At 50.8% G+C, this 27,376-nt stretch overlaps 2 protein-coding genes across 4 annotated transcripts; both read left to right on the top strand.

Annotated features, from left to right (window-relative positions):
- Window positions 1-565: 565 nt before the first annotated feature.
- EDC4 (enhancer of mRNA decapping 4) lies at window positions 566-21,083 on the top strand. 3 transcript variants are annotated; one of them, XM_027847281.1, is made up of 29 exons: window positions 566-673; window positions 4,152-4,308; window positions 5,789-5,900; window positions 6,350-6,449; window positions 6,995-7,184; window positions 7,469-7,616; window positions 8,456-8,560; window positions 11,846-11,955; window positions 12,159-12,242; window positions 12,472-12,567; window positions 12,687-12,789; window positions 12,965-13,145; window positions 13,277-13,349; window positions 13,473-13,564; window positions 13,683-13,879; window positions 14,055-14,143; window positions 14,244-14,397; window positions 14,480-14,913; window positions 15,199-15,300; window positions 15,562-15,714; window positions 15,868-15,904; window positions 16,125-16,302; window positions 16,724-16,879; window positions 17,021-17,136; window positions 17,255-17,420; window positions 17,597-17,783; window positions 19,399-19,618; window positions 19,954-20,117; window positions 20,410-21,083. In XM_027847281.1, exons 1-29 carry the CDS (start codon window positions 589-591, stop codon window positions 20,600-20,602), a joined length of 4,182 nt encoding a protein of 1,393 aa, XP_027703082.1. In that variant the 5' UTR covers window positions 566-588; the 3' UTR covers window positions 20,603-21,083. The 3 variants fall into 3 exon arrangements, with proteins under 3 accessions (XP_027703082.1, XP_027703091.1, XP_027703077.1); XM_027847290.1 differs by having other exon boundaries at window positions 12,469-12,567; window positions 14,519-14,913; XM_027847276.1 differs by having other exon boundaries at window positions 12,469-12,567.
- A 1,192-nt stretch (window positions 21,084-22,275) lies between these two features.
- NRN1L (neuritin 1 like) lies at window positions 22,276-26,276 on the top strand. Its single transcript, XM_027847634.1, has 3 exons — window positions 22,276-22,372; window positions 24,898-25,060; window positions 25,336-26,276. The coding sequence occupies exons 1-3, from the start codon at window positions 22,288-22,290 to the stop codon at window positions 25,634-25,636; spliced, it is 549 nt and encodes a 182-aa protein (XP_027703435.1). The 5' UTR covers window positions 22,276-22,287; the 3' UTR covers window positions 25,637-26,276.
- The last annotated feature ends 1,100 nt before the right edge of the window (window positions 26,277-27,376 follow it).

The following is a 27,376-nucleotide window of genomic DNA, read 5'->3' as shown; positions in this document are numbered from 1 at the left end:
CAGGGGCACGTCAGTAGAGCTGGGATTCAAACCCGAAGGCATTGTTGTTTCCCCTGGACAAGCTGGGTGTCCTTGGGTCCCTTTAAGGACCCTTCTAGCTCGGCGATGCCACGGTGTGTCATTTTAACTTGACTGAGACTGCTCCTTCTCCTCTGAAATAGGACTGGTTAAAATTGTACCGCCCAGGGTGAGGGCGAAGCAAGCGCCTTCTTCGGCTTCCCCAGGACCCCGGGCGGGCAGCGCGAGCCAGAGCAGCCTCGGAGCCGGAACCTGCGCAACCCGGAACCTTCGTGGAGCGGCGCGGGCTCCGAGGCCCATGGGGGGAGCTCAGCCCGCGGCGGACCGGAAGTGGAGGCGGTTGGTGGGGTTGGCGGGGCGGAGGGAGCTCCGAGCGAGCGAGCGAACGAGCGGACGGACGGAGCCTCCTTGGCAGCCGCGGCAGCCGCGGAGGAGGGAGGAGGTGGAGGAGGAGTGGCGGCGGTCCCGCGGCCCGGCCCGGCCCGGCGGGAAGGACGTGAAGGAGGAGGAAGAGGCAGAGGACGGTGACGGTGACGCCCTCGCGGAGCCGAGGCCCCGCAGCCCGGCCCCATGGCCTCGTCCTGCACCAGCATCGACATCGAGGACGCCACGCAGCATCTGCGGGACATCCTGAAGCTGGACCGTCCGCCCGGAGGTCAGGGGGCACCCGCGGAGGAGGGGGCTGCGGGGGGAGGGGCGGGGACCCCTGCCCCAGGAGGGGCGAGGCCGGGACCTCGGGCCAGACCCTGGAGACCATGTGGCCCAGCCCCTCGTTTTACGGACGAGGAAGCTGAGGCCTCCAGAAGCGAAGTGACCAGGCCAAGGTCACACAGCTAGTAAGAGAAACAGCCAGGATGCCAAGCCGGGTCTTCTCTGGCCGTGGTCAATAAGCCTTGATTAAGCACCCGATGTGTGCCAGGCGCGGTGCTGAGCGCTGGGGATACAAAAAAAGGCACGAAGACCGTGCCTGCGCTCCAGGAGCGAGCCCCCAGTCTAATGGGGGATTCCAGGGCTCTTTCCGTACACCCCGCTGTCCCCCTCCCCCTCCACGAGAGCTGGAAGGAGTGTCTTGGGAATCTTGTCTTAAGATCCCTGCTTGTCATCCTTCAGAGTTTCCCCATCTGCAGAATGGGGACGATAATTCTCAAATCAATTACCTCCCAAAGTTATGAGGATTAGTGAAATTTGATACAAACATATTAAAAGCCCTTTGTCAACATTAAAGTATTATGTGCTTATGAGTTCTTATTATACTATAAACTCTGAAATCGGGCTTCTGGGTTTCTCACCTGTAAAAAATGAGTGCACTAGATTAGATGATCCCTTAAGGTGCCTTATCACTCTAACTTAGTTTTTTCTTCCAGTCTCCTCAGCCTTCTTACAGAGTTGATCCCAATCATCTCATCTTTGGGAATGGAATGGAAAAAGCATTTATTAAACCCCTACTTTGTGCAAAACACTAGGGATTGAAAGGACCCTCTCATTCACTATGGGGGGTTGGAGGAAAGGAGGGATGTTACCTTTCTTGAGTAGTTTGCAGTTCCTGAGTCATAGATGCCCTTGGAGCTTGGGGAGTGTCTCTGTTTCTTTGCTGCCTTTTCATTTCTCAGTGCTATTCAGAGGTTTGTCTTGTATCCATATAATCCTTGGGCCTCTTGAGGATCAGCTCTAGGCCACACTGCTTCATCCTTATGTTGGATCATCTAGCATTGTGTAGCCTTCACCCACTTTGTGTATGAACATCTGATGTAAGTTGGTTATGCAGCATAAGGCCTAGTGGTCCTTAGCAGGCAGTGCTTACCATTCCATTCCATCTCCACCCCCATTCTCTCTTTTTGAAAAGACAGCTGTTCAGAGCCAAAAATGGATAAGCAGACAGAACTGGAGTTTTTCCCCTCGCTGTCCTCCTCCCATCCTTTTTGAGCATCCATCTCTTCCTGTGGAGCCACAGACAACACACTCCTGTGTTTCATATAGGCCAATTGAGGCAGGTAGAGGAGGAAGGAAGTTGGTAGGCTTTACAGATTAGTCTTGAGCTCTAACCAGGAGGTGAAGGGCAAACGGTTCTGTGTTCTACAGACCAGCTGATTAGAGTGGCACAGGCAGAAATCATCCTGGGGCCTAACAATCCCTTTTATTCAGAAGGCAGGGACCTCAGGCACTGGGCTTCCCACTTCCTCTACCAGCTAACTTAACATACTCATTTCTCACTTAAGACCCTCCAATGATCCCTGTTGTTCACTTCTTCCTTGCCTTATTGGGAGGACAGGCAGCCCTGGAGATATACAGGACTGTACTTGCTTGGGTCTCAGGTATCTTCTACTCTTCCTGAGTAGCACTGGAGGCATTGCTGACAAGGCTGGCTTTGGCTTCACCTCTTGGCTGGTTAGGTATTTTTTTTGCTTTCTGCTCCAAGGTCCAAGGTTTTACGTACTTGAAGGATCTGCAGAATACCAGGCAGAACCCCTCTTGCTTTCATTCAGTTTGCTTGATTTGCTTTTCCTAGTTGTTGTAGGTTGGCCTTCACAGGGTACTACTGGTACCTGTGGTGGTTTTGTAGAGCCCAAATTTGGCTCCCCTGCATCTCTGTAGGCTGTTGTTTATCCTGGGTACTACCTGCAGTGGGTAGATTGAGTTTCTGTTGAAGGAACCACCTTTTGTGTTTGGGTGTGTGAGGCAGCCAGTTGTTAGAGCAACAGGCCCATCTGTAAACATGTCTTCCCACTGTATGAAAGAAATTTACAAATAAGATTTCAGAGGAACCCATCTTGTATCCCCACAAAATCCTACACTAACCTTTTATCTTTTCTGCTGCAGAAGAAATGAGAAGTAGCCACCTTTAATCTCCCCTCCTGCCAAAGAGTTTTCTCTTCAGAGCTCCTGTATTTGTCTTTGGAGCAAGCTTTTTTTCCTTTCATTCTGCAGTTAAACTCTAAGCAGTATTCTAGTTAGAATTATTCTCTGTTCATGCAAGTAGGTGACATTTACTTCCTTTTTTTCTGTCCCTTGAAATGAGGTGAGCAGGTGCCTAAAGCCTCCTGGGCACTCTGGGTCCCTGACCTGGCTCTGAGCCTGTTAGAAATGGTTAGCGTCTAGGAAACAGCTATGGCAAATTACCCCAGAGTTTCCATGCGTGTGTGTGCGTTTCCGTAGCCAGCCACAGAGCTGCTCACTCACTTAGCTCTTCCCTGAATCCTGTGTGTTTCCCCAGGGAAACTAATCCTGTTTCCTCTCTCCATTTATTCCCAATCTCTTCATGTTCATTTCTCCTGAACTCTCTCAGGCATGGTAGCCTTCTTCATGCTGTTTCTGTGAGAGCTGGGGGGTTTTGTTTTTGTTTGGTTTTACATGTTAGGAGGGAGAGTTGGGATATGAGAGCACAGCAACAGGTAACCCAGTTGCAGAGAAAGCCAGGCCCCCAGACCTGTAACTGCCCAGCTCCAGGGTGATCCTTAAAGAGAAGTAAAACCACAGCATCACTAACTCCACCAAGTATCAAGGGAGCCAATACAGTAGTCATTTGTCATAGTCTTTTTGGCAGGGGCCTTATCTTCTTTAAATTGACATAAATAAATATTTCCTGAGTGCCTACTGTGTGTCAGACAGACGTTCCTGGGAGGGCTTATATCATGAAAATTGTGTGCTGGATTTGGAGTCAGAGGACCTGGGTTCAGATCTCAGCTCATCCATTTACAACTTGTGTGACCATGGGCAAATCATGTAACCTTGAGCACATTTATTTTCCTCATCTCAAATAAGAGGGTTGGATTAGATAACCTCTGTTATGCCTTATACATCTCTCAGCATACGCTCTCATTTGTAACCCTGGGTATGAGACATCATCCCTGTCTGCCCTCAAGGAGCGTACAGAATCCTTAGGGAGAGATTACTGCATAGAAAACTGAATGAGAACACCAGGCAGGAAAAGTGAGTTGTGGGACGGACAAGAAGCACCTGGGGATTCAGAGGACAGAAGATCACTTGGGGCTGAGGGAAGGCTTTGTGGAAGAGATGGCATTTCAGGGTGATGGGATTGAAATAGAGGATGGAGGGGAACAGCATGAACAAAAGCATCGGGGGGAGGGACAGAGATGCAGTTAAGAGACGACATCTTCCTTTTCCTCTGGCGTTAGGCTCAGGCACGGAGAGCCAGCGGACATCCAGCTCCTACAATGGAGATCTAAATGGACTTCTGGTGCCAGACCCCCTTTCTTCTGGTGATGGAACTGTACTGTCCAAGCCTAGTCACAGAGTAGCACCCTTGGCCAGCCTGGAGGAGAAGCAGGTCATGTAAGTGTCTTGGGGTGGGAGGGGACAGGAGTGGGCTTTCCCGGGCCCCCCCACCTTGGATTTTGCTCTTCAGAGCACAATATAGAAAACATTGCTTAAACATATACTGTGTCCAGAGCACTGGTTTAGGCACTCTAGCATGTACAGAGCTTAGATAAGAAACAATCTCTTTCCCTCCTGAAACTGACAGTAGGTGACTATGACACTGACACAGATAGCTATACTGCACAGTGTTACATGATAACCTCATTACAGAGTTAAATTGTATCTAGAACTATGGCGTTTTTTGAGAGTTCACTTATCCGGGGGGCAGCTTGGTGGTGCAGTGGATAGAGCATCAGCCCTGGGTTAAGTAGGACATGAGTTCAAATTCGGCCTCAGACACGTAACAGTTACTAGCTGTGTGACCCTGGGCAAGTCACTTAACCCCCATTGCCCAACCAAAAAAAAAAAAGAGAGAATTCACTTATCCACAAAATATAGCACCAACATTGGCTTAAAATTTTCATTTATATTTCAACAAAGTTAGGAGGAATGTTAGGATTTAGTGCAAACTAGAATAAATCTGTAGTATGAACCCAAATCTGGCTTGCATAAAGACCTCTACCGTGGCCTCTACTGGCATGATAAGGTCATTAGCCATAATAGTCAGGACTAGAAGGGCATTTGTCAGGATTTGTTTTCTTTCAAAGAGAACTCCTTTGAAGAGGGCTGTCTCTGTTTGGGCCAGTGCTTGCTGGACAGGCAAGGAGCTGGCCTTTGTCTAGTAGATCCTCCATATGTCAACTAAAGTGATTAACTCCCTTTTCTACCCTACACCGTCCCGTACAACTACGGAATGCCTAATGGCTTGCTAGAAACTTAATAATAGCTAACATTTTTATAGCGCTTACTATGTGCCAAGCACTGTGCTAAGTGCTTTACCAATATTACATCATTCATTTCTCATGATAGCCCTGGGAGGTGGGTGCTGTTATTACCCCACTCCTTTGAGCTGCTTACCTCTTCTCAGAAATAGGGTGAATAATACTTGCACTGCCTAAGCTAAGGTTGTTTTGGAAAAAATACTTTGTAACCCTTTAAAACAAGACAGAGTTGTAAGTTAGAGCATCAGATCTAGCTTATAGTTGCTGCGCTCTCATGAATTGTGTTGTCCAAGTCCACACACCTTGTGTCCTCGCCTATAAAATGAGGATGGTGGGATAGAGGATACATATCAACTCTGATTCCCTCTCCCCCTCCCTGTGGGGTTGTGAATGAATATAGGGCACACTGAGGAATGGGGAACAATAGGACGGTCCAGGAGGCCAGTCTGAGTGCAGCTGGTCCTGGAGGTGGGAGGAAAGCTGTGAGGTGGGTTAAGTGATTGGCCTTCCTTGGTAGAAGCCCTCAGCCCCTTCCATAGGTATCCGTACACATGGTAGAGTTTTGGTGCCTGAGACAAAGCTGTGGGGCCTCTCCTTTATCTTCTCCCATCCAGCTGCCTTTCTGGAGATGACAGTTCAACTTGCATTGGGATTTCAGCAAAGGAGGTGGAAATAGTGGCTAGCAGTGATTCCAACATCTCTAGCAAGGCTCGAGGGAGCAACAAGGTATGGAACAAGGGCATTTGGGACTAAAAGGACTGAGGAAGGAGAGTGGGGGCAGTCAGAGGTCACTGGGCTGCCTCCTGTAAGAACTGCTGGGATGGTGTCACCAGTCTCTCTTTTCCATCCTTACCAGCTCTCCCATCTTCTCTGAGGGGCCCCCCTCTTGGGTCACCCCTAGTGCATTCCCTCCATGTCTCTTTCTTCAGATGTCGAAAGGCCAAGGCCTCACCAGGGCTTGGTTAGCCTCTGTCCCCTCCATTCTGCCTCTGACCTCCCTGGACATGTTGGGAACCTGCAAGCCCTTTGGGGCCAGGGAGAGGCAGACAGGAGGAGTGAGGCAAAGGTTGGAGCCTGGGAAGGCCACTGTTGTCTTTGGGGAGAAAAGGGAGTAGGAGTGACTGAGACCTGAAAATGAGCTCTGTGGAGGTCACCTTTTTCACTCTTGATCTCAGGTAAAAATCCAGCCAGTGGCTAAGTATGACTGGGAACAGAAATACTACTATGGCAACCTGATCGCTGTGTCTAATTCCTTCTTGGCATATGCTATCCGAGGTGAGCTGCTGCCTCTTGGGACCAGAGAATTCCTTAGTAAGAACTTTCCCCAGCTTCTCGTGGCCAGGTCCTCCTGGGATCTGACAACAGCGAGGCAGGACACTTGGACTCTTTACTTGGGCCCGAAATCCTAGGCAGCCCTCTCTGAAACCCTGATTTTCGCTGCCTGGGAAGTAATGCTGTTACTTGCCCGAAGAAGATTCCTGAGTATGAGGAAAGTGCTTGACTGCAGGAAACACCCCAAGCTCTGTCCGCCCGTCCCAGCTCTGACCTTTTAGGACACAGTGAAGGAATTGTTTGGGATGGTGGGGGAGGGCGAACGTTGGTGAGTGGGCAGACTAGAGCCCTGTTGTTGGATCAGTGGGATGGCATAGGGGCTCTTCACGAGACCACGTGGGGTGTTTGCTGGGGACCTGCAGAGTTGGAGGTTAGACGGAGTGAGGTTGGAATTGGCTGGTGCTGTTCATCTTTGGAACCTGTGCCAGGGGAGCATTGGAGGGTGCTTGTGGGGCCTGGCCAGGAGTTACACGCTCTGATGTCCATAGGGGCCAGCAATGGCTCAGCCATGGTGCGGGTGATCAGCGTCAGCACAGCGGAGCGCACGCTGCTGAAGGGCTTCACGGGAAGTGTGGCCGACTTAGCCTTTGCTCACCTCAACTCCCCCCAGCTGGCCTGCCTGGATGAGTCAGGCAGCCTTTTTGTGTGGCGCCTGGCCATGGAGAGCAACAAGATCCAGTATCCTTCCTTGAGTGTGTGGGAGTCTGCTTGGGACTTGTTATCTCAGGTGGCTGAGGGAGCCCAGACTGGGGTACTTGGGCAGAACTTAAGCTCCTGCCATTCTTACATTAGGTGCTGTAGCTCCTTGAGGAGCTCCCCCACTTCGGGGTTCTGCCTGTTGGGCTCAGTGTTGAGTGTGGTGGGAACAACCAGGAGCTCAGAGTTCCTCTGAACTAGGGAAGGGAAAGCCAGGAACCTGTATCACGAGGCAAGTGTCTGCCAGGCCCTTAGCTTTGTTCCAGAGAGGAGATTGTGGTGAACATTAAGCGTTCAGAGGGCACACCATTGAACCACTTCCGAAGGATCATCTGGTGTCCGTATATCCCAGAGGAGAATGAGGAAAGCAGTGAGGAGGGCAGCCAGACCCTGGCCCTGCTGCACGAAGACAGGGTGAGGGGCGAGCACTGGGAAGGGCCCGTGGGCCAACTGGGGGACGGGGGGAGACGGGGAGATGGGGAGAGAGAAGGCCTGCTGACTAGGAGGAAGCCCTGTCAGCAAAAGACGAAAGCAGCCTCTCTTAGGAATTCCCAGCAGCCAAGCACTCTGATTGCCTATTTCCAATTCCATTGTTTAGGTATCCGGAAACCCAGATGATTAGAATTAGGCCTTTTATTTTATTTTTTTTGCGGATTTGGGGACTTCAGGACTTGTCTCAATGACCGATGACCATAATCTTTCTTGTCCTACCCTGTCACTCCAAAGCTAGAGAGCTGGTACTTATGTGCGGAGTCAGTGTCTTGTCTTTCTGTCTCTGTCTCTGTCTCTCTCTCCGTCCTTCACCATGTCTTTCTCTTTCCCGATTTCTGTCTCTCCCTTTTCCTCTTCTCTCCCCACTCTTTGTCTCTCCCTTCCCTCTCCTTCTTCCTATCCTTCTCCATGTCCCTCTCCTGTCTTGCCTCTCTCTTTTCTGTCATATCAGGCTGACAGCCTTAGAGTCTCTGGTTTTTTTTTTGTTGTTGTTGTTGTTGTTTGTTTTGCTTTTTGGTGAGGCAGTCAGGATTAAGTGACTTGCCCAGGGTCACTCAGCTAGTAAATGTCAAGTGTTTGAGGCCAGACTTGAACTCAAGTCCTCCTGACTCCAAGGCTGGAGCTGTATCCGCTGCACCACCTAGCTGCCCCTAGCCTTAGAGTCTCTGAAACAACCTCCGGACTGTGGTGGCCAGCCTCTGGCTTCTAGGCTTTCAGCTTCCCATTTCTCTGAGGGCTCCCCTCATTCTTCCTTTGCTTAGGCTGAGGTGTGGGACCTGGACATTCTCCGAGCCAACAACAGCTCCTGGCCTGTGGATGTCAACCACATCAAGGAAGGCTTCATCGTGGTGAAAGGCCATAGCACGGTGAGAACGAGGGGCCCTTTTCCAGGGGACCTGTGAGGCAGTATTGGTGAGGGCAGAGCCTCCATCACCTCTATTCAGTGGTAGAGCAACATACCCAAATGTCGGGATCATGGCCCAGAAATGTCAGGTTGCTTTAGAATCATAGATTTTCTAAGGTCGTGTGGTTGTGACCTGTACGTGTGCAGGAGTCCATTCTGTCGATCAGCAAGCACTGAAGTGTTTGCCATGTGCCAGACATTGTACTACGTGGTAGGAATAAAAAAAAATAGGAAACTTAGAATGGAGTTACCCTTCGCGTCCTTCCAGAATTCAGTGAACATAACACTCCCTAGGTGCTCTGACCAGACGGTGTTCAAGAGCGTGCTTACATCTCCTTCAAGACACTTGCTTATTGGACTTGGGATCCCTCCACCCCTCACTACTGAGCCAGTTTGTTTCCCCGAGAATTATTTGCCTAACCATGTCTTCCATATCTGTATGATTGATTCCTAAAACTCAAGTGTGGTATTTTACATGTACCCCTTTAAAATTTAAGCTTATTAAAGTCAGGTCATTGTTTGAGACTACAGAAATTAGTTTGGATCCTGACTCTGTCATCCAGGGTGTGAGCTGTAGTTTTTTTTCTTCAGTAAATTTGATAGTCATGCCTTCATCCATATGTCATTTAAGTTATTAATAAAAATGTTGAAGTTTAGCTCTGTTCGTGGCCTCTTAAAGGGGGAACTCTTTTTTTTTTATTAATTTATTTTGATTTATCAGTAATCACTTCCATATGCTTTTGAGTTTAAAATTTTTCTCCCCTTTCCTCCCCACCACCCTCCGCAAGACAGCACATAATCTGATATAGGCTATACATTTACATTCATATTAAACATATTTTCACATTAGTGATGTTGTAAGTAGAAATTAAAACCAATAGGAGGAATCATCAGAAAGAGGAAACAAAACTCAACAGAAGAGAAAAAAATTAGCAATTCGGCTTCCATAGTTCTTTCTTTGGGTATGGATAGCATTTTCCATCACAAGGCCTCCGAAGATGTCTTAGATCCTTGTATTGCCAGGAAGGGTTAAGTTTATGAATATTAGTCATCACGCAACGTGGCTGTTACTGTGTACAACGTTCTCTTGGTTCTGTTCACTTCACTCAGCATCAGACCATACAAGTCTTTCCAGGTTTTTCTGAAGTCAGCCTGTCCATCATTTCTTATAGCACAATAGTATTCCATCACATTCATATACCATAACTTGCTCAGCCATTCCCCAATTGATGGGCATCCTCTCAATTTCCAATTCTTTGCCACCACAAAAAGAGCTGCTATAAGTATTTTTGTACATGTAGGTCCTTTTCCCATTTGTATGATCTCTTTGGGGATATAGTCCTAGAAGTGCTATTGCTGGGTCGAAGGGTATGCACGTTTTTATAGCCCTTTGGGCATAGTTCCAAATTGCTCTCCAAAATGGTTGGATCATTTCACAACTCCACCAACAATGCATCAGTGTTCCAATTTTCCCACATCTTCTCCAACATTTATCATTTTCCTGTTTTGTCATGTTGGCCATTCTGATAGGTGTGATGTGGTACCTCAGAGTTGTTTTGATTTGCATTTCTTTAATCAAAAGTGACTTAGGGCATGTTTTCATATGACTATAGATGGCTTTAATTTCTTCATCTGAGAACTGGCTGTTCATATCCTTTGACCATTTATCAATTGGGGAATGGCTTGTATTCTTATAAATTTGACTTAATTCTCTGTATATTTTAGAAATGAGGCCCTTATCAGAGAGACTGGTTGTAAAAATTCTTTCCCAATTTTCTACCTTCCTTCTAATCTTAGTTGCATTGGCTTTGTTTGTGCAAAAACTTTTCAATTTAATGTCATCAAAATTATCTATTTTGCTTCTCGTAATGTTCTCTATCTCCTGTTTGGTCATGAATTCTTCTGTTCTCCATAGATATGACAGGTAAACTATTCCTTGCTCTCCCAGTTTGCTTATAGTATCAGCCTTTATATCTAAATCATGAACCCATTTTGACTTTATTTTGGTATATGGTGTGAGATTTTGGTCTATGCCTAGTTTCTGCCATACTCTTTTCCAGTTTTCCCAGCAGTTTTTTTCAAAGAGTGGGTTCTTATCCCAGAAGGTAGGGTCTTTGAGTTTATCAAATAATAGATTACCATAGTCATTGACTACTGTGTCTTGCATATTTAACCTATTCCATTGATCCACTACTCTATTTCTTAGCCAGTACCAAGCAGTTTTGATAATTGCTGCTTTATAATACAATTTAAGATCTGGAATGGCTAGGCCACCTTCACCTGCATTTCTTTTCATTAGTTCTCTTGATATTCTGGACCTTTTGTTCTTCCAAATGAATCTTGTTATTATTTTTTCTAACTCTATAAAATAGTTTTTTGGTAGTTTGATTGATATGGCACTGAATAAGTAAATTAGCTTAGGTAGAATTGTCATTTTTATTATATTAGCTTGGCCTACCCATGAGCAACTGATGTTTTTCCAATTATTTAGATCTGATTTTATTTGCGTGAAAAGTGTTTTGTAATTGTGTTCATAAAGTTCCTGGGTTTGTTTTGGGAGGTAGACTCCTAAATATTTTATAATGTCTACAGTAAATTTAAATGGCATTTCTCTTTCCATCTCTTGCTGTTGGGCTTTGTTGGTAATATATAGAAATGCCAATGATTTATGTGGGTTTATTTTATAGCCTGCAATTTTGCTAAAGTTGTTTATTATTTCAAGTAGTTTTTTACTTGATTCTCTGAGATTCTGTAAGTATAATATCATGTCATCTGCAAAGAGTGATAGCTTTGTTTCTTCTTTGCCTATTCTAATGCCTTCAATGTCTTTTTCTTCTCTTATTGCTAAAGCTAACATTTCCAGTACAGTACTGAACAACAGTGGTGATAAAGGGGGAACTCTTTGAAAACATCATCTGTACCTCATTAAGGAGAATATGAAAATGGCACCTCACCCAAGAAGAACCTGGGATTTCCTTTAATCTCCCTAATTACTCATCCCAGCCACAGGCACTCTCCTTTTAGAATTTGTTTTTGGTTAGGCATACATATCTATGTGTGTGTGTCCAGATTCTGTCCTAACAAATGATCCATGAAATACACATTTTTCTTCTGTGCTATAGTGCATCTTCTGGTGCTGTGTGCCCAGCATGATGCTGAATCCATGTTGATGATAACTGTTGATTATCCCCTTCTCCTTTTGGTCCCTGGGGTTGGATGCTGAGTGGTTGGGTCTTTCTCCTCCTAGTGCCTGAGTGAAGGAGCTCTCTCCCCTGATGGGACTGTTTTAGCCACTGCAAGTCACGATGGCTTTGTTAAGTTCTGGCAGATCTATATAGAGGGCCAAGATGAGCCAAGGTAAGGCAAGCTGGGGAGTTGGAAGTGGATTAGTATCTAGAGACTGGCTTGTTGTTTGGGTGTGGAAGAATATGAGAGCATCATCAGGCTGGGGACTGGGGTTGACCAAGACAGTATTGACCCTCTGGTCTGGAAAGTAGGACCTCTGTTACGCTGGTGACAGCCTGGGTACCAGGACCACCTTCCCACAATTTTCATTGCAGGTGTCTTCATGAATGGAAACCTCATGATGGCAGGCCTCTCTCCTGCCTCCTGTTCTGTGACAACCACAAGAAACAAGACCCTGAGTGAGCCTGCCCCCTCCCTCTTCCTTTACTTTTGGGCCCTCCAGAAGATTCAGGCCAGGAATATTGGGGGTGGCAGTAAAAGGGCCCTGGGCCCTTTGGGGGAGGGTTGTCACAGAGTGAGCCCCATGGAGCAAAGGAGAGGGAGATGTTGCCAGTGGAGGAGGGCGGTGGGTAATGGCAGATAAGTCCCCACGAGCCCATGCCCACTCCCCCACCCTCCCCCAAGCAGAGTTCCCTTCTGGAGGTTCCTCATCACCGGAGCTGACCAAAACCGGGAGCTGAAGATGTGGTGCACAGTGTCATGGACCTGCTTGCAGACCATTCGGTGAGTGGGCAGTGGGGCTGAGAGGCTGGGCCAGAGGCAGGGACAAAGGGCAGTTTTGGAGGCTGTGGGCCCTGACCTCTCTTGTCACTAATGCCTGTCTCTCCTCTGTATCCCCTTAGCTTTTGTCCAGACATCTTTAGCTCAGTGAGTGTGCCTCCCAGCCTCAAGGCCTGCCTGGACCTTTCAGCTGAATACCTGATCCTCAGTGATGTGCAGAGAAAGGTAGGAGATAGGTGGGGAAGTTAGGGGTTACCCAGGAGTTGGATGGCAACTCTAGAGAGGCAGCTTCCTGAGGTTGCCATCTGAGATCCTCCTCTCTGCAATTGGATCAATCTGGGGGAAGGCCTGGGTTCGCCAGTACACAGAGTCTGAGCCGTCCCTTGGGTACCATGCACAGGTGCTGTATGTGATGGAGCTGCTGCAGAACCAGGAGGAGGGCAGGGCCTACTTCAGTTCCATCTCTGAGTTCCTGCTCACCCACCCCGTGCTGAGCTTTGGCATTCAGGTTGTGAGTCGCTGCCGGCTTCGGCACACGGAGGTTCTCCCAGCTGAGGAGGAGGGTGATAGCTTGAGCACAGGTGAGACTAATTTAACTCATTACCCCATCCCCCACTAAGGCAAACCAACTGCTCTGGCTCAGGTCTGGGAGCCGCAGAAATGGGAGAGAGGAAAAGAGACTGGCCCTGAGGCCATTTCGCTGTCTTTACAGAGGGCTCTCATGGTACTGGGGCAGTGGAGTCAGCAGCTGGTGTACTTATCAAGCTCTTCTGTGTCCACACCAAGTAAGTCCCTCCCCCCAGAAACCTTTGGGCCAGCCTCAGCTAAGGGACTATGAGTCCCAGCCCCTGGAGTCTCTGTGAGCCCAGACTCCCGTAGAGGAGTACAGAGCTCTCTTTCCCTGACAGGGCCCTGCAGGATGTCCAGATACGCTTCCAACCCCAACAGAGCCCTGATGTGGTGGCCCCCCTCCCTTCTCACTCAGCCCGAGAAGACTTTGGTGAGTGGTGGGGCTTGGACTCCTAGTGGTAGAGCAAAAGGGGAAGGAGTCCAGCTTCATTTTCTATCTGTCTTTCTCTGAAGGAGTCAGGCCTCAGGGATGCTCTTTCCTCCCTCAGGTTTTGGAGAGCACCTGCCAGAGCTGAACTCAGAGAGTCTGGCCTCTGGCCAGGGTTCTGGCCAGGGCTCTCAGCCTGACCTTCGGCGCATTGCTGACCTGCCTGTCCCTTCCGACTTTCTCAGCCTGACTAATGAGGCCAAGCCCAAGCTCATGACTCCTGATGCCTTCATGACTCCGAGCGCCTCTCTGCAGCAGGTACTCCGCTGGGCAGAGGGAGGGGCTGCTCCAGGGCTGCCTTCATTGTAAGGAAGAAGAGACTTGGGTCCAGGAAAGATGAGTAACTTGTCCAAGGCCACAGAGCTCCTAACCTTTCTTGGCCTGTGGGTTCTCAAGCCAACTGCTCCACCATCTTCATATCATGTCCCTGTAGATCACAGTGTCCCCAGGAAGCAGTGGGGGTTCTTTAACAGCTGTGACATCCTTGAATACCACCTCTGCCACAGACACAACCATGCCCAGGTAAGAGAAAGGATCCAGGACTCACAGAGGCCAATTAAGGGATCCAGAGTTCGGGGTTAGAGGACTTCTCTACAAGATTGGCCTTCTTCCCCTAACCCAGGCCGCCTGAGGAGCTGACCCTGAGCCCCAAGCTGCAGCTGGACAGCAGCCTGACCCTGAGCAGCAGCAGCAGCAGCCTTCAGGCTAGTCCCCGTGGCCACAGCGTCCTCATCCCTGGCCTCTCTGATAAACTAGCTGCCAAGGGGCCCAGCCAGGTGGGTTAGCACTTCTGGGAAGTGGAATGACTGGGGGTTAGGAGGGAGACGGGCAGTGGTTAAGTGGGAGCTCTCTGGGCAGGTCCCACAAGGGAACCCATCACTATCCCTGGAGCTGCAGGAGGTAGAGCCCCTGGTGGTGCCACAGGCCTCTCCGACCCGGGCCCGCTCCCCCGACGTCATCTCCTCAGCCTCCACAGCCCTGTCTCAGGACATCCCTGAGATTGCCTCAGAGGCTCTCCCCCGAGGGTTTGGCACCACTGCTCCAGAGGGCCTTGAGCCTGACAGCATGGCATCTGCTGCCTCGGCCCTACACCTGTTATCCCCCCGGCCCCGGCCCGGTCCCGAGCATGGCCCCCAGCACAGCCTGGATGGGAGTCCTGGGGAGGGCGAGAAGCGGAGCACACCTTCCCTGCTGGAGACAGCGCTGAGCCAGGAGACCAGTGCTGCTGACAGCAAGGCCTGGCCTGCCGCCCCCGATATCACCCGGGAAACCCGCAACAGCCTGGCCGACAGGTAAAGGCCAAGGTGGAGCAGGCTGCTCTGCCCTGCCTCCCTCTTCCTCTCCTTGTCCTTCTTTTCTAGCTACAGTGCTCCTGTGCTAGTTTTTGGGACTGCATTCTTAGCCTTGGCCCTTCTACCCCAGACTCCCACCAGCACAAATAGGAAAACTCCAAGGCCTAGGAAGTGGGGTGGGGGGCTTCTGCCCCGGCACAGGGCCTATGAAGGGGGTGTGGGGATGACCCTTCGCTCTCTGGCCTTTTTCAATATCTCTTTCCTCACCTTCAACTTCCCTCACAGTCCCAGGGATGATGTTCAGGAGAAGCACAAGGGCTCTTCCTACCACCGGCATGCCTACCATCTGCTGCAACAGGACAGTCAGGATGCCAGTGCTGAGCAGAGGTGCCATTTCCCGCTCCCTCCCCCCCCATTCCCACCCTTGTCCCTGCTCACTCACCCAGGAACCTTCCCTCCCCTCATCCCCTCCCCACAGTGACCTGACTTGGGGCTTCAGGGCCACATCCTGAGCCCCAAGGCTGCTAGTTTGGCAAGTGTCCTGACCCTCTTCTTTGGTTACCATCTTATCTGTGGGGGCTGTTGGGTGGTGTGGGCAGGGAGGTGTAAAAGTGGGTGTGTGTTCACTGCCTTCTCCCACCCCAACAGTGACCATGATGATGAGGTGGCCAGCTTGGCCTCAACCTCAGGTGGCTTTGTTGCCAAAGCAACGGCCCCACGACTGCCAGTGAAGGACTGGAAAACCAAGGGGTCTCCCAGGGCCTCACCCAAGCTGAAGAGAAAGGGCAAGAAGGATGATGGGTAGGTGGAGCCATAGGGCAGCAGGTAGGGCCCCAAGGGGATCACAAATCCCAACCCATTGCCCTGGCCTCTTGTCTTCCCTGCTTTTCCCAGCCACCCATCTCCTGGAGGTCCCCTGTGATCAGGTCTCATCAGACTCTTTTCTTGTTGCAGGGACTTGGCGCCAGGCACCTGGCTGGTAGAACACCAGGTGAGCTCAGAGTTCCCCCAGGCCTTCCTCTCACTAGACCCTTTTTTCTCCTTCCCTGCTTGGCTGGGCAGCCTCTCAGGCCGAGACTCTTCTTTCTCCCCTGGGAAGTCTCAGAAGGCTGTCTTCCAAGAGGGGCTGGATTCGTGGACGTCCCGGGTCATGCCTGAGGTGGAGGGCCTGGTACCCTCAGCCCAGGGTAATATGCCTATCCCCATGCCAGGCAGCAGAACCTCCCGAAGAGTGGTTGGCCCTGGTTAGAGGGCAGCAGCGGGAGCTTGCTGAGCTGCGGCAGAGTCACGCTGAGCTGCTGCAGCGGCTGACTGACCAGCTGGATGCGGTGCAGAGCTCTATCATGGGCCATGTGGAGAGAGTCCTGGAATCTCGACAAGAACACGAGCGTATCCTTGGGGCAGGATCTGGGCTTTGGGGCCAGTGGGACGGGGGTCTGTCTGCACACTTGCAGGGGCTGTGTCAGCGGCGTCATCTAGGAACTGCCAGTGTGATCATGGCAAAGAAAGAGCTTTGGATGTGTGCTGTGGAGACTTAGCTTTGGCTCCCGGCTGTGACACTCAGGGCAAGTCATTTTGACTCTATGAGCCTCAGTTCTCTTTTGTAAAATGGAAACAATAATCTTTGCACTACATATAACCCCAAGTTATTTGGGGAATGTCCAAGGGCCCAAAGGTCATGCTTACTTAGAATGTTTTAGGAGACCCTGTGGGCTTCTTCCACAGTCTCTACTAGAGACAGGTAGAGAGATGGTGGTGGAAGTTGCTTGGCCTCTGTGGGGCCTGCTGAGGTCCTTAGCCAGCAATTCAGAGAGACGGTTAGAGCGGGCCCTGGCTGAGGGGCAGCAGCGCAGTGGACAGCTGCAGGAACACTTGTCACAGCAGCTGTCTCAGGCCTTGTCCTCAGCCGTGGCAGGCCGGCTAGAACGCACGGTTAGAGAGGAGATGAAGAAGACGATTCCACAGTGTGAGTACAATGGTGTTTGTGGGTGTCACAGAGGGAGGTGCAGGGACAAAAGAACTTAGCAGCCCTGCCAAACCTACCAGTTCAGTCCAGTGTCCCTACATAAGAACCCCAGCCTATACTGTCCCTTTGCAATTTCCACAGGTGTCTCCAAAAGCTTGGAGCCAGTGACAAGCCAGCTGAGTGGCACCGTGGCGGCCAAGCTGACAGCGGTAGAAGGCACCCTTAAGGAGAACGTCACCAAGCTGGTCAAGTCCAAGGTGTGAAGCCTGTCCCAGGGCTTCTCAGAACCTCGAGTGGATCTGCAGGCGGGGATCCAGGGCTTGTTTCTGCTCATGAATTCACATGCTGCTGCCTGCTTTCCATTGCTTTCCCCAGAACCTGACCGACACGATCGCCCGTGCAGCGGCAGATACGCTACAGGGACCCATGCAGGCTGCCTATCGAGAGGCCTTCCAGAGCATTGTGCTGCCAACTTTTGAGAAAAGTTGCCAAACCATGTTCCAGCAGATCAATGACAGCTTCAAGCTGGGTACCCAGGAATGTGAGTGGACTCCTCACTCCCCCCGCCCCAAGCCTGGCCCTGTGCTCTGAGGGGAAGCTCCTGGACCCTTTTTTTTTTCAGCCATTGAGCCCCATTCAGGATCTGCATCCTCATAGTCCAGCATCTCGGTGATAACCAGGCTCCCTCTCCATCCCTCTTGTCCTCCCCAACCTCAGACCTACAGCAGTTGGAGAACCATATGAAGAGTCGGAAGGCAAGAGAGCAGGAAGCTCGAGAGCCGGTGCTGGCGCAGCTTCGAGGTCTGGTGGGCACCTTGCAGAGCGCCACAGAGCAGATGGCAGCCACTGTGAGCAGCAGCGTGCGGGCCGAGGTCCAGCACCAGCTCCACATTGCTGTGAGCAAGTGAGTCGGGGACAGGAGCCTGTACAGAGAGAGAAGGGGTTCTGACGTCTCATCGTTCAGTGACCTACAGGCATGGCCAGGTCTCGATGGGGCCCAAGGGGGCCTACAAGTGGCCACCAAGGGAGGGGCCAGCCCAGGGGTCTGTGGTGCATGGTAGGAAGTAAAATTTGCATGTGTTCCTCTCCCAACTCTGGAGAAGTCCAGCTGGCTCATTTTGGGCACTTGCCATGTTCCCTCTCTAGGCCTTAGTTTCTTTAGATTTCCAGAGGCAGCTGGTGGCTCACTGGGTGGAGCCCTAGGCCTGGAGTCAAGAAGACTTAAGTTCAAATCCAGCCTCAGCTGCCTACTACCTGTATGACCCTGGGCAAAATAATTTAATCCCTGGCTGCCTTAGTTTTCTTAACTATAAAATGTTAAAGTGCTTCTTAGCCCAGTGCCTGGTACATAGTAAATTAATCACTTAATAAATGCTCATTCCCTTTCCCCCTTTCCCTTTATCTGTAAAATGAGAGGTTTAGGCTAAATCTTTTTTAACTCATTTTTTTCCCCTCAATTAACAAGCATTTAATTTCTTTCCCTCCCACCTTTTCCTTGCCTTCAGTTTTAAAAAAAAAAATCAAAAACCCAAAATGCTTATAACAAATCTGTATAGTCAAGCAAAACAAAGTACTGCATTCACCATATCCAAAAGAGTATTTTCTTTCTGCATCACTTCTCTAGCACAGTTCTTCAGGAATCTTCTGGAATTGTGCTGGGTCATTTCATTGACTAGAAGTCTTAAGTTTGTGAGAGTTGTTTGTTTTTGTGATGCTTTTGTTACTTTATACATTTTTCTCCTGGTTCCATTTACTCCACTCTAAATCAGTTCATACAAGTGTTTCCAGTCTTCTCTGGGAACATCCCCTTCATCATTTCTTACAGCCCAGTAGTATTCCATCACATTCATATAACCACAGCTTGTTTAGCCATTCCTCAATTGATGGGCATCTGCTCATTTTCCAGTTCTTTGCCACACAGAAAGAGTTGTTATAAATATTTTCGTACACATGGGTCCTTTTCTTCTTTCTTTGATCTCTTTGGGTTGTAAGCCTAACATCTCTGGGTCAAAGGCTATGCATTGCTTAGTAACTTTTTGTCAACATTGCATTCGTTAATATGCCTGTTTCCCTACAGTTCCTCTAGTATTTGTCATTTCCTTTTAATCATCTTTGACAGTCTGATGGGTGTGAGGTGGAACCTCTCAGTTACTGGAGCAGTTTTTCATATTGCTGTTGATAGTTTGGTTTTCTTTCTCTAAAAACTGCTTATTTATATTGTTTCATTTTACCTTTTATCATTGGGGAAAGGCTCTTATTCTTGTAAATTTGAAACTGAATTTGTTCTTTATACATCTTGGAAATAGACCTTTATCTGAGAAACTTGTTGCAAAGATTTTTTTCCTAACTTTCCCTTCAAATTTTAGTTCCATTGGTTTTGTTTATATAAAAACTTTTTAATTTTGTGCAGTTGAAATTTCGACTGGACAGTGTTAAAGGTGGTTCACACTGGCATTCTGTGGGTCACTGTTTGTGGCCTGGGTCTGCCTTCATCTTCAGCCTTCCTCCTCTTCTCCCAGCATGCAGGAGTCAATCCTCTCCCAGGTCCAGCGCATCATCAAAGGGGAGGTGAGCCTGGCCATGAAGGAGCAGCAGGCAGCAGTCACTTCCAGCATCATGCAGGCAATGCGCTCTGCTGCTGGCACACCCATCCCAGCTGCCCACCTTGACTGCCAGGCCCAGCAGGCACACATCCTGCAGATGCTCCAGCAGGGCCACCTCAACCAGGCTTTCCAACAGGTACTTTCCTGGCTGGGGACTGTGCTGCAGTCTGCCAGCAGGGGGAGCAGGAAGACTTGCGCAAGCTCAGGGCCTCAGCACTTTTCCTGGTCCCCTGTCCTCTCCTGTGTGTTCGCAGTTCCCTGCCCTCCCTCTTTCTTCCCTTGTTTCCTCAGTTTCACTCCTCCCCACTTCTGCCTCTTCATTCACTGCTTTACCTGCCACTTTCACCACCTCTCCACTCTCCCTCATCTCCAGGTACCCCCTGACCCTTTTTTCCTACTCCAGTGTTCTGCCCTCAGATATCTTCCCTCATGTCTCCTCATCTCTTCTCGCCATCCCTCCTGTCTCCTCAGGCCCTGACAGCGGCTGACCTGAACCTGGTGCTTTTTGTGTGTGAGACTGTGGATCCACAGCAGGTGTTTGGCCAGCCACCCTGTCCCCTGTCCCAGCCTGTCCTGCTTTCCCTCATCCAGCAGCTCTCCTCTGACCTGGGAACCCGCACAGAGCTCAAATTCAGGTCAGTGAATATAGCAGGAAATACAGCAGTGAAAAGAGTAGGACGGGGGGGTGGAGGGCAGGTCCCTGTTTGGGCACTGCATCAGGAACAGAGTGGACTGGACTCCTCACCTTGCCCCAGGAACCAGCTAGGGAATCTGCAGCAAAGGTTAACATGCCTGTGGGCTTCCACCTCCCCTCCCTCCAGCACAGGGGACCTTACAGGTCCTAGAATGTATGAGATCAAAGAGGCCAGGCGCTGCCGAGGGGAGCCTTCCTTACCTCTGAATCCAGCATCTCTTCTTCACCCATAGCTACTTGGAGGAAGCTGTGATGCACCTGGACCACAGTGACCCGATCACCAGGGACCATATGGGCTCAGTCATGGCCCAGGTGCGACAGAAGCTATTCCAGTTCCTACAAGCTGAGCCCCACAACTCACTCAGCAAGTCCGCCCGGCGTCTCACCATCATGCTGCAGGGCCTGGCTGTCCCCGGGCTCAACTAGGTGGACACCGGCACCTTGGTGACCCAGCAGAGGAGGGAGGAGGGGTTGTAGTACTCAACTATGATGACTCCAGGCCTTGGGGACTGAGGGAACACTAAGTTTCTTTGGAACTTGGTGATAAAGAAAAGTCCAAAGCCAGAACTTTGCCAGCCCCTCCTGGTCCCTCCTCTGTCAGAGGACCATGAGTGACCTTGGGGGTTCAGCTCTGGTGATGCCTCTGGAGCAGAAGGGGTCTCCCTGCTCTTCCCTCAGGCTGGCTCCTCAGGCCGAAGGGGCTGTGGCTTCCAGCTCTGACTAGGGAGGTTGGGGATCTGGGCACCCCCCCCCCCCCCCAATGCTCCATCAGCTAGGGAGCATGTTTCCGGATTCAACTATTATAACTTGAGTTGAATTTTACACGTTCCTTTTTACCTCCAATTTGGATCTTTCTGTTTTTGAGAAACATTGAACAAAAATTCAATTAAATGCTTTTTAGATAAAACCCTCTCCTAGGATGTCCTATGTTTCTCTCCCTGCTGTTCTTTAGCCAGGGCAGGCCAAACCCAGGCTGTTGTCCCCCAAGATGAGGGATTGGCTTCTTTAAGAGCTGAGGTAGGAAAGTACTTGGAGCTCTCCCAGAGCCAGAGTTTGTACAGTGCTGTCTCTATCCTCCACTCTCTTGGGCTGTGTCTTTCTTCACTTTGTCCTCCACACTACTCCCTCCCCCAGCTGGACCCTTACGTAGACCAGTTGGAGATGTTTAGAAGACACATCTTTTCATAAGAGAACTGCGGCCTTTAGATGTGGGTGGCCAGCGTCTTGTATCTGGTGTCTGCCAGTTATCAGCAAGGTGGAGCCCAGAGCACATTTGCCCTATTTTCCAATGTGCTGGGGCAGCCACCCCCCTGCTCCTACCTCTGATCTTCTGGCAAATCAGTCATGCCCACATTGAGCTTCCCTGCACTTAATTTAAGGCTCCCAGTTTTCTGTGAACAAGAGGGAGGTCGGGGGAAGGGAGGCATTGACATCCTATGGAGATGGAGTGATGGACCAGCATAGACATCTTGCCAGAGGGTGGCAGAATTGATTTTCAGACAGCATTGACATCTGTGGGGCTGGGGTGAGGGGAACAGAATTGACATCCGTAGGGGAGGGGGACAACATTGATAATCCATGGGGCTGGGTTGGGGGCAGCAAAATTGATATGTGTGGGGCTGGGGGGATGAGGGGAGCAAAGTTGACATCGAATGGGGACAGCATTCACATCTGTCGGGGCAAGATTGACATCTGTGGGACTGGGGGATGAGGGGAGCAGAATTGCCGTCCTTGAGGGGGGCCAGAGGTGGGGGACAGTATTGATATCTATGGGACTAGGGATCCCTCTCAATTGACATCTCATGGGTCTGTAGCTGGGTGGAGCAGCAGTATTGACATCCCGTGGGGTGGTGCTGAGACCGCCTGGGTCTGCAATTCGATCACTTTGGGAAATAGACAAGCCGAAGCAGAGACCCAGAGGGATCACAGCTAGATGAAGACAGGTGGAAGGGGGCGTGGAGCGGGGAGGAGCAGGAGGGGCGGGGCTCCGGGAGGGGACGGGAGGGGCCGTGGTGCCTTCCCAGCTCCAGAAGGCTGGCTCCGCACTCGGGCTTTGGAGCCACTGGGACTGAGGTGGGAGCGGGCTCCTGGCGCTGCCGTGCCCCGGGACGATGCGCTCCTGCTGCCGCCACCGCCGCCACCGCCGCTGCTGTTGGAGACCACTCATCTTCCCGGGATTCCTGCTACTGCAACTCAGTAAGTCTTGGGGAACCACGAGCTGGAGCACTGAGGAAGGGGTCCCTCTTTCTTGTCCCCTGGTGCCCCACTTGACCTTAGGGGAGTGGGGGCATGGTCTCTGGAGGGAAGGCAGGAGAGGCTGTGGGATAAGGTAGCTCTGGGTATTCCCCACCCCCAATCGTATACCCTGCCCAGAAAATTTCCTGGTCACATTTTGAAAAGAATGCTGGAATGGAATTTAAATCCCAAATATGCCACCGTGTGATGCTGGGAGAGTCACCATCTCTTTGGAAGGTCTCTTCCAGCTCTGAATCTGTGGTCCCATGACCTTGTATCCCACCGAGTCTGCCTTCACAGTTCCCTAGATGGTCGCTGCCCTACCCCCTCCCTGCCAAAGTTCAGGGATCTCACTGGGGTGTGTCTCAGGGAGATGGGACTGCTTAAAAGGTATTCCAGGGGAGGGGATCCTGGGTCTCGTTTTTTTGCTATGGCCTCATACCAGTTTTCAACACCTTCCATCACCACCTATGACCAGTCTCCCTCTGATCCCCAGTCTAGAGCCTGGGCCCTAGAATTGAGGAAGGTGCCATTCTAGTTCAGAAGGAGCCTCTACCCTCCCTAACTACCATTACCCAGGCCCAAAGGCATACTTCCTCTCCTTCTCTCCAACGTTTCTCCCTCCCCCCCTTCTCCCTCTCCCCTTCCCCAACATTGACTGGCAATCTGAAGACAAGAGAGTTAGAGGGGAGGATTGAAGTTTTTGGGGAATGGTTGCTTGGACGGGGATAGAGTTGGAGGAAGTAGCCCCAGGGGTTAGGGAGTGCAGTTATTTTTTTTTTTAATAGTTTTTATTAATACTTTTTGTTTTAGCATCACCTTCACTTCCAAATGTCCCTCTTCTCCTCTGCCCCAGTTATCTTTCCCTTGTAAAGGGGAGAGTTCAAAGCTAATCAGCATGTTAAGGAGCTCAATGGTATATGCAATGTTCAGGGCCCCCAGTCTTCTACTACTGCAAAGCAGGAAGGGAGGTAGGCCTCATTTCTCCTCTGGGATCAAGCTTGGCAGGGAGCAAGTTTTGTGGTGTACTGCCCCCCAGGCTTCCATCCATTCCTGGCCACAGATGGTCATGATGACCCTTCCCAGCTCAGCCCCCAGTGACCTCAAAGAGTTCAGTAATGGTATTCCTGAGCAGGGTCAGGAATATATTCTAGATTAGGAGACTCAGAAAGAAGGGTATAGCCAGCTTGTGCTCTGGAGAGCCTCAGTGGCTGCTGTGCAGCTGGACAATCCCCTTTAAGAAATGTCCTCCGTCTTTTCCCCACCCAGCCCCTCTGGTGGAAGAGGGCAGGAATGAGGGATCTGTGGAGTTGTAGCCTAAGTCTCTAACCATCGAGCCAGATGATCCTGGCCAAATTAAGGGTGGGAGGAAGTGCACGGGGGAGAGAGATCTGGCTGAGCTCAGACAAGGGCTCAGGAATAAGGTCTGTGGTCCTCTGTGGAAGCTGTGGTCTTCTCTCTATTCCCAGGCCTGGCCGTATTCTTTGTCCAGAAGTCATCAACACTCAGGCTGGGAGAAGGGGAATTGGCTGCCTCCTGATTGGAGACAGCCCATGTCGGGGGTATCCTGTCCTGTCCCAGCCCTTTGCATGGGTGCTTGAGGGTGGGAGGATTGTGTCCCTGGAACAGATGAAGACTGACTCCTTAGGCAGACGTTGCCCCTAAGTCTCCGTCTGGGCCTCAGGACCTCGTTCCCTTGGTCAGCTAGCGAAGAACTCAGACTTAGTACAAGGGGCAAGAACAGATATAAGAAGAGTCAGGAGGATGACTTGGTACTGTTGTTGCCACCCCTCTCTCCCCTGATTTGGAAAATCAACTGAGTCTGCCAGCTTGAGAGGTGGAGATGCAAAGAAATGGCCTTCTCCTTGCTCTCCCAGGCAGTCCTCAGTCCCACAGCCTCTGTGGAGGGTCTACACACCCTCCCATGTAGGTTTTAGGGGCTCCTCGTGGGAGGCTGCCGCAATTCCCTAACACCCACTCCTACCTCATCTCCCACAGAAATCTTTTCCCTTTGGATCCCAGCTTAGATGCCTCTATGAAGTTTTCATGAACCCTGCAACTGAAAGTGATTTCCCTTTAAAATTTTCTTACAGCTTGTTTTATCTCTGCTTTGCCTCCATCAAGCTTTACTTATTATTTGTGTGTGTGTGTGTGTGTGTGTGTGTACGTGTGTACATGTTGCACTGGGGTTCACCCATTTCTTTGTCAGCTCCTTGAAAGAAGAGGCTGTCCAATTTTATCTTCATACCTACCCCAGCACTCCCAGCACAAGGCACATAGCAAGTGATTAATAAATGTTTGTTGCATTGAGAGGGGGACCCAGGGGTTTGTGAAACTACTTCCCTCAGCAAGTCACCAGTGACACTGCCACAGACTAGCTGAGTTGCATCCCTCGGGCTGAGCTGTTGCTCTGGTAAACAGGGTTGGCTCCCCCAGGAGTTGAGGATGTGTGCCCAGCTTAATGCCTTTTCTTTCTCTTTCCACAGTCCTGGCCCCAGGTCCTGGAACCGCTGCCACCTCTAACAGATGTGATACTATTTACAAGGGCTTTGCTGACTGTCTGATCAGCCTTGGGAACAGTATGGGCCAGAGTGGGCAGACTAACACAGGGGCTGACCTCACACCCCCTGAACTCGAATCCATCTGCAGGTGAGAGCCCAGGTCCTGAACAAGAGTCCCTCGCTGCTGACTCCTCCATCCTCCATTCACCACTTTGTCCTCAGGAGCTTCCCCCATTCCCAAGCCTCAGCCCCGCCCCCTCTACCTCCGCCCATCCCCAACTGACCTCCCGCCATGTCTCTGACTCTTAACTTCTGTTTGTCCCTCTGCCATGTGTGTAATATAGTAACTGTCGCCCCCTGCCCACCCCTACCCCCCAGCCCTTCTGGCATGGCTCACTCTTGACCTTCCTCATCTCCTTCCAGGTCATGGGAAAACTTTCAGGCCTGTGCCAGTGGGGTCCTGGCCAATTGCCCACAAGAAGCAACTGCCATCTGGGCATCACTGACGGAAGAGTCCCGCAAGGTCCAATACCCGGGCAACCTACATGACCTGTGCAGCTCTCGGCCCTTCCCCCCAAGCAGTGTTAGGGGTACGGCCAGTGAGGAGACCAACCAGGAAACCCTGCAAGGGGCTTCATCTCCCGCCTCCTTTGCCCCTGCCCCAGCCCCAGCACTGTTGGCTGCAGCACTGGCCCTTGCCTGTATCCTGGGGCCCTTGGCTTAGCTCTTCAAGGAGAGAGCCTAACCCTCACAATCCACCCCAGGGAGAAGCCCGAGACCTATTCTAGTTCAATCCAATGTTTGGATTAAACTCCTACTGTGTGCAAAGCACCGAGTTGGGACTGGGACTACAAAGACCAAATTCCCTTCCTTGGGTCCAGCCCTTCCTTTTCCCGACTTGGCCCTGGGTCCTCCTGGTCTAAAGGAGCCACCCATCTTCTCCCTGCCTTCCTGTATCCAAGGAAAGTGAAGGAGCACTTTCCAAAGCTCCTAGCACTCATGGAGGAAGGGGAATCCCTGTGTCCCATGTCCTTCTCCTTGGTATCCACTCAGCAGGGAAAGCAGGAATCCCCAAGTTCTGTGGGGCTCCTTAGCCCCTCAGCTTTCCAAGGACAACTCCGACTGGGGCTCCAGTTGCAGGGGACGCAGCTGCAGAGACCTCTCCAAAGCAAGGGCTTTCAAGCCCTCTTGTCCCCCAAGCCCCATTCTCCCTAGAGTTCCTGCCTCTATTGAGGGATCCCTGAGTTCCATAAAGCCCCGGGACCCTTGTACCAGAACTGGACACTGCCCCACACCTCTAACACCCCTCCCTCTGTCCAGTCTCCGTCTGTTCTGGTTTCATTAAAAAAAGATCTATATTTGTACTAAAGGTCGTTTCCTTTCAGTCCTTAGCCTTAGAGCTGGCCCCTGGTCTGGAGCATCTGGTCCATGCCCTGTCTGGGGCATCTGTCAGACCCAGGATTGGGGCTGTCTGGCTCAAAGATGTGTCTAGCCCAGGATACCTGAGGTATGCAGCCTATGACCACCTGCCAGGGGCACTTGCTGCCCAGGGTACCTGTAGGCAGGATTCCAAGGAATGCCTTAAGGCCTCTACTCCTGGAACTGCTTTGACTGAATGGAGCTGTGAGGGTGACATGCAGCCTGCAGAGAGGGCAAGAGCTTGAGGTCTGGAGTTTAAGATGAAGGGAGAGGCTAAGTGGCATGAAGAAAGAGGCAAAGACCCTGGGTTTGAATGCCAGCTCTGGCTTACTCCCTGTGTGATCCTGACCTGTTCCATACCTCATTTTCCTTAGAGAAGTGCCAGGTGCTATAGTAAGGATGAGAAGCAGAGATCGTGGCCCTCCACTTAGCTGGAGTGTGGCAAGGAGGGCATTGCTATGTCCAGTTCTCACCTCAGCCTTGCTCTGCCCTGTCCTGGGTGGGGGAAGACAACAAAAACTGCAGATAAATTAGGGATGGACAGGAATGTGTCTGTAGCCCACAGCTAGCTCCCCAGGGCCAGGACTGTGAACTCAGCATTTTCCACTGACAAACAGGAGTACCCCTGGGAACTTCCCTGGCTCCATTTCATGAATCTTTCCTCAGACCTAGCCAGGAAGTACAAAAGCTTGGCTGAGCAGGATGGGGGAGGCTGTGTCCCTCATCCCCCAAAATAAACTGGTCCAGGGTTGCTAAGGAGGATGAGGGCTGTTGTGTGAGTACAACTCAGTGGAAGCCACGTGCTGTGTGCTCTTTGTGTGTCCCCAGAGCAAAGGAGGGGAAGGGACTGTTTCCTGACATTACTCTGGCCCCCTCTAAACTATGTCCTTTTTCTTGTTGGGTAAAAGAGTGGAAGAAGGAAGGCAGGAATAACAGCCTATGTTCAGGGAAACTGCTAATGAGGATGGGCCCACCCAGATCAATGCAATCAACAGAAGCTAATTATTTATCAATGGTCCATTAGCTGAGATGGTTTTTAGAGAAC

Source organism: Vombatus ursinus, unplaced genomic scaffold (genome assembly GCF_900497805.2).
Source record: "Vombatus ursinus unplaced genomic scaffold, bare-nosed wombat genome assembly UNPS02005286.1, whole genome shotgun sequence".
Lineage (NCBI taxonomy): Eukaryota > Metazoa > Chordata > Mammalia > Diprotodontia > Vombatidae > Vombatus > Vombatus ursinus.
The sequence above is the reverse complement of the archived record's forward strand: the minus strand, read 5'-3'. Positions and strand labels throughout refer to the sequence as shown.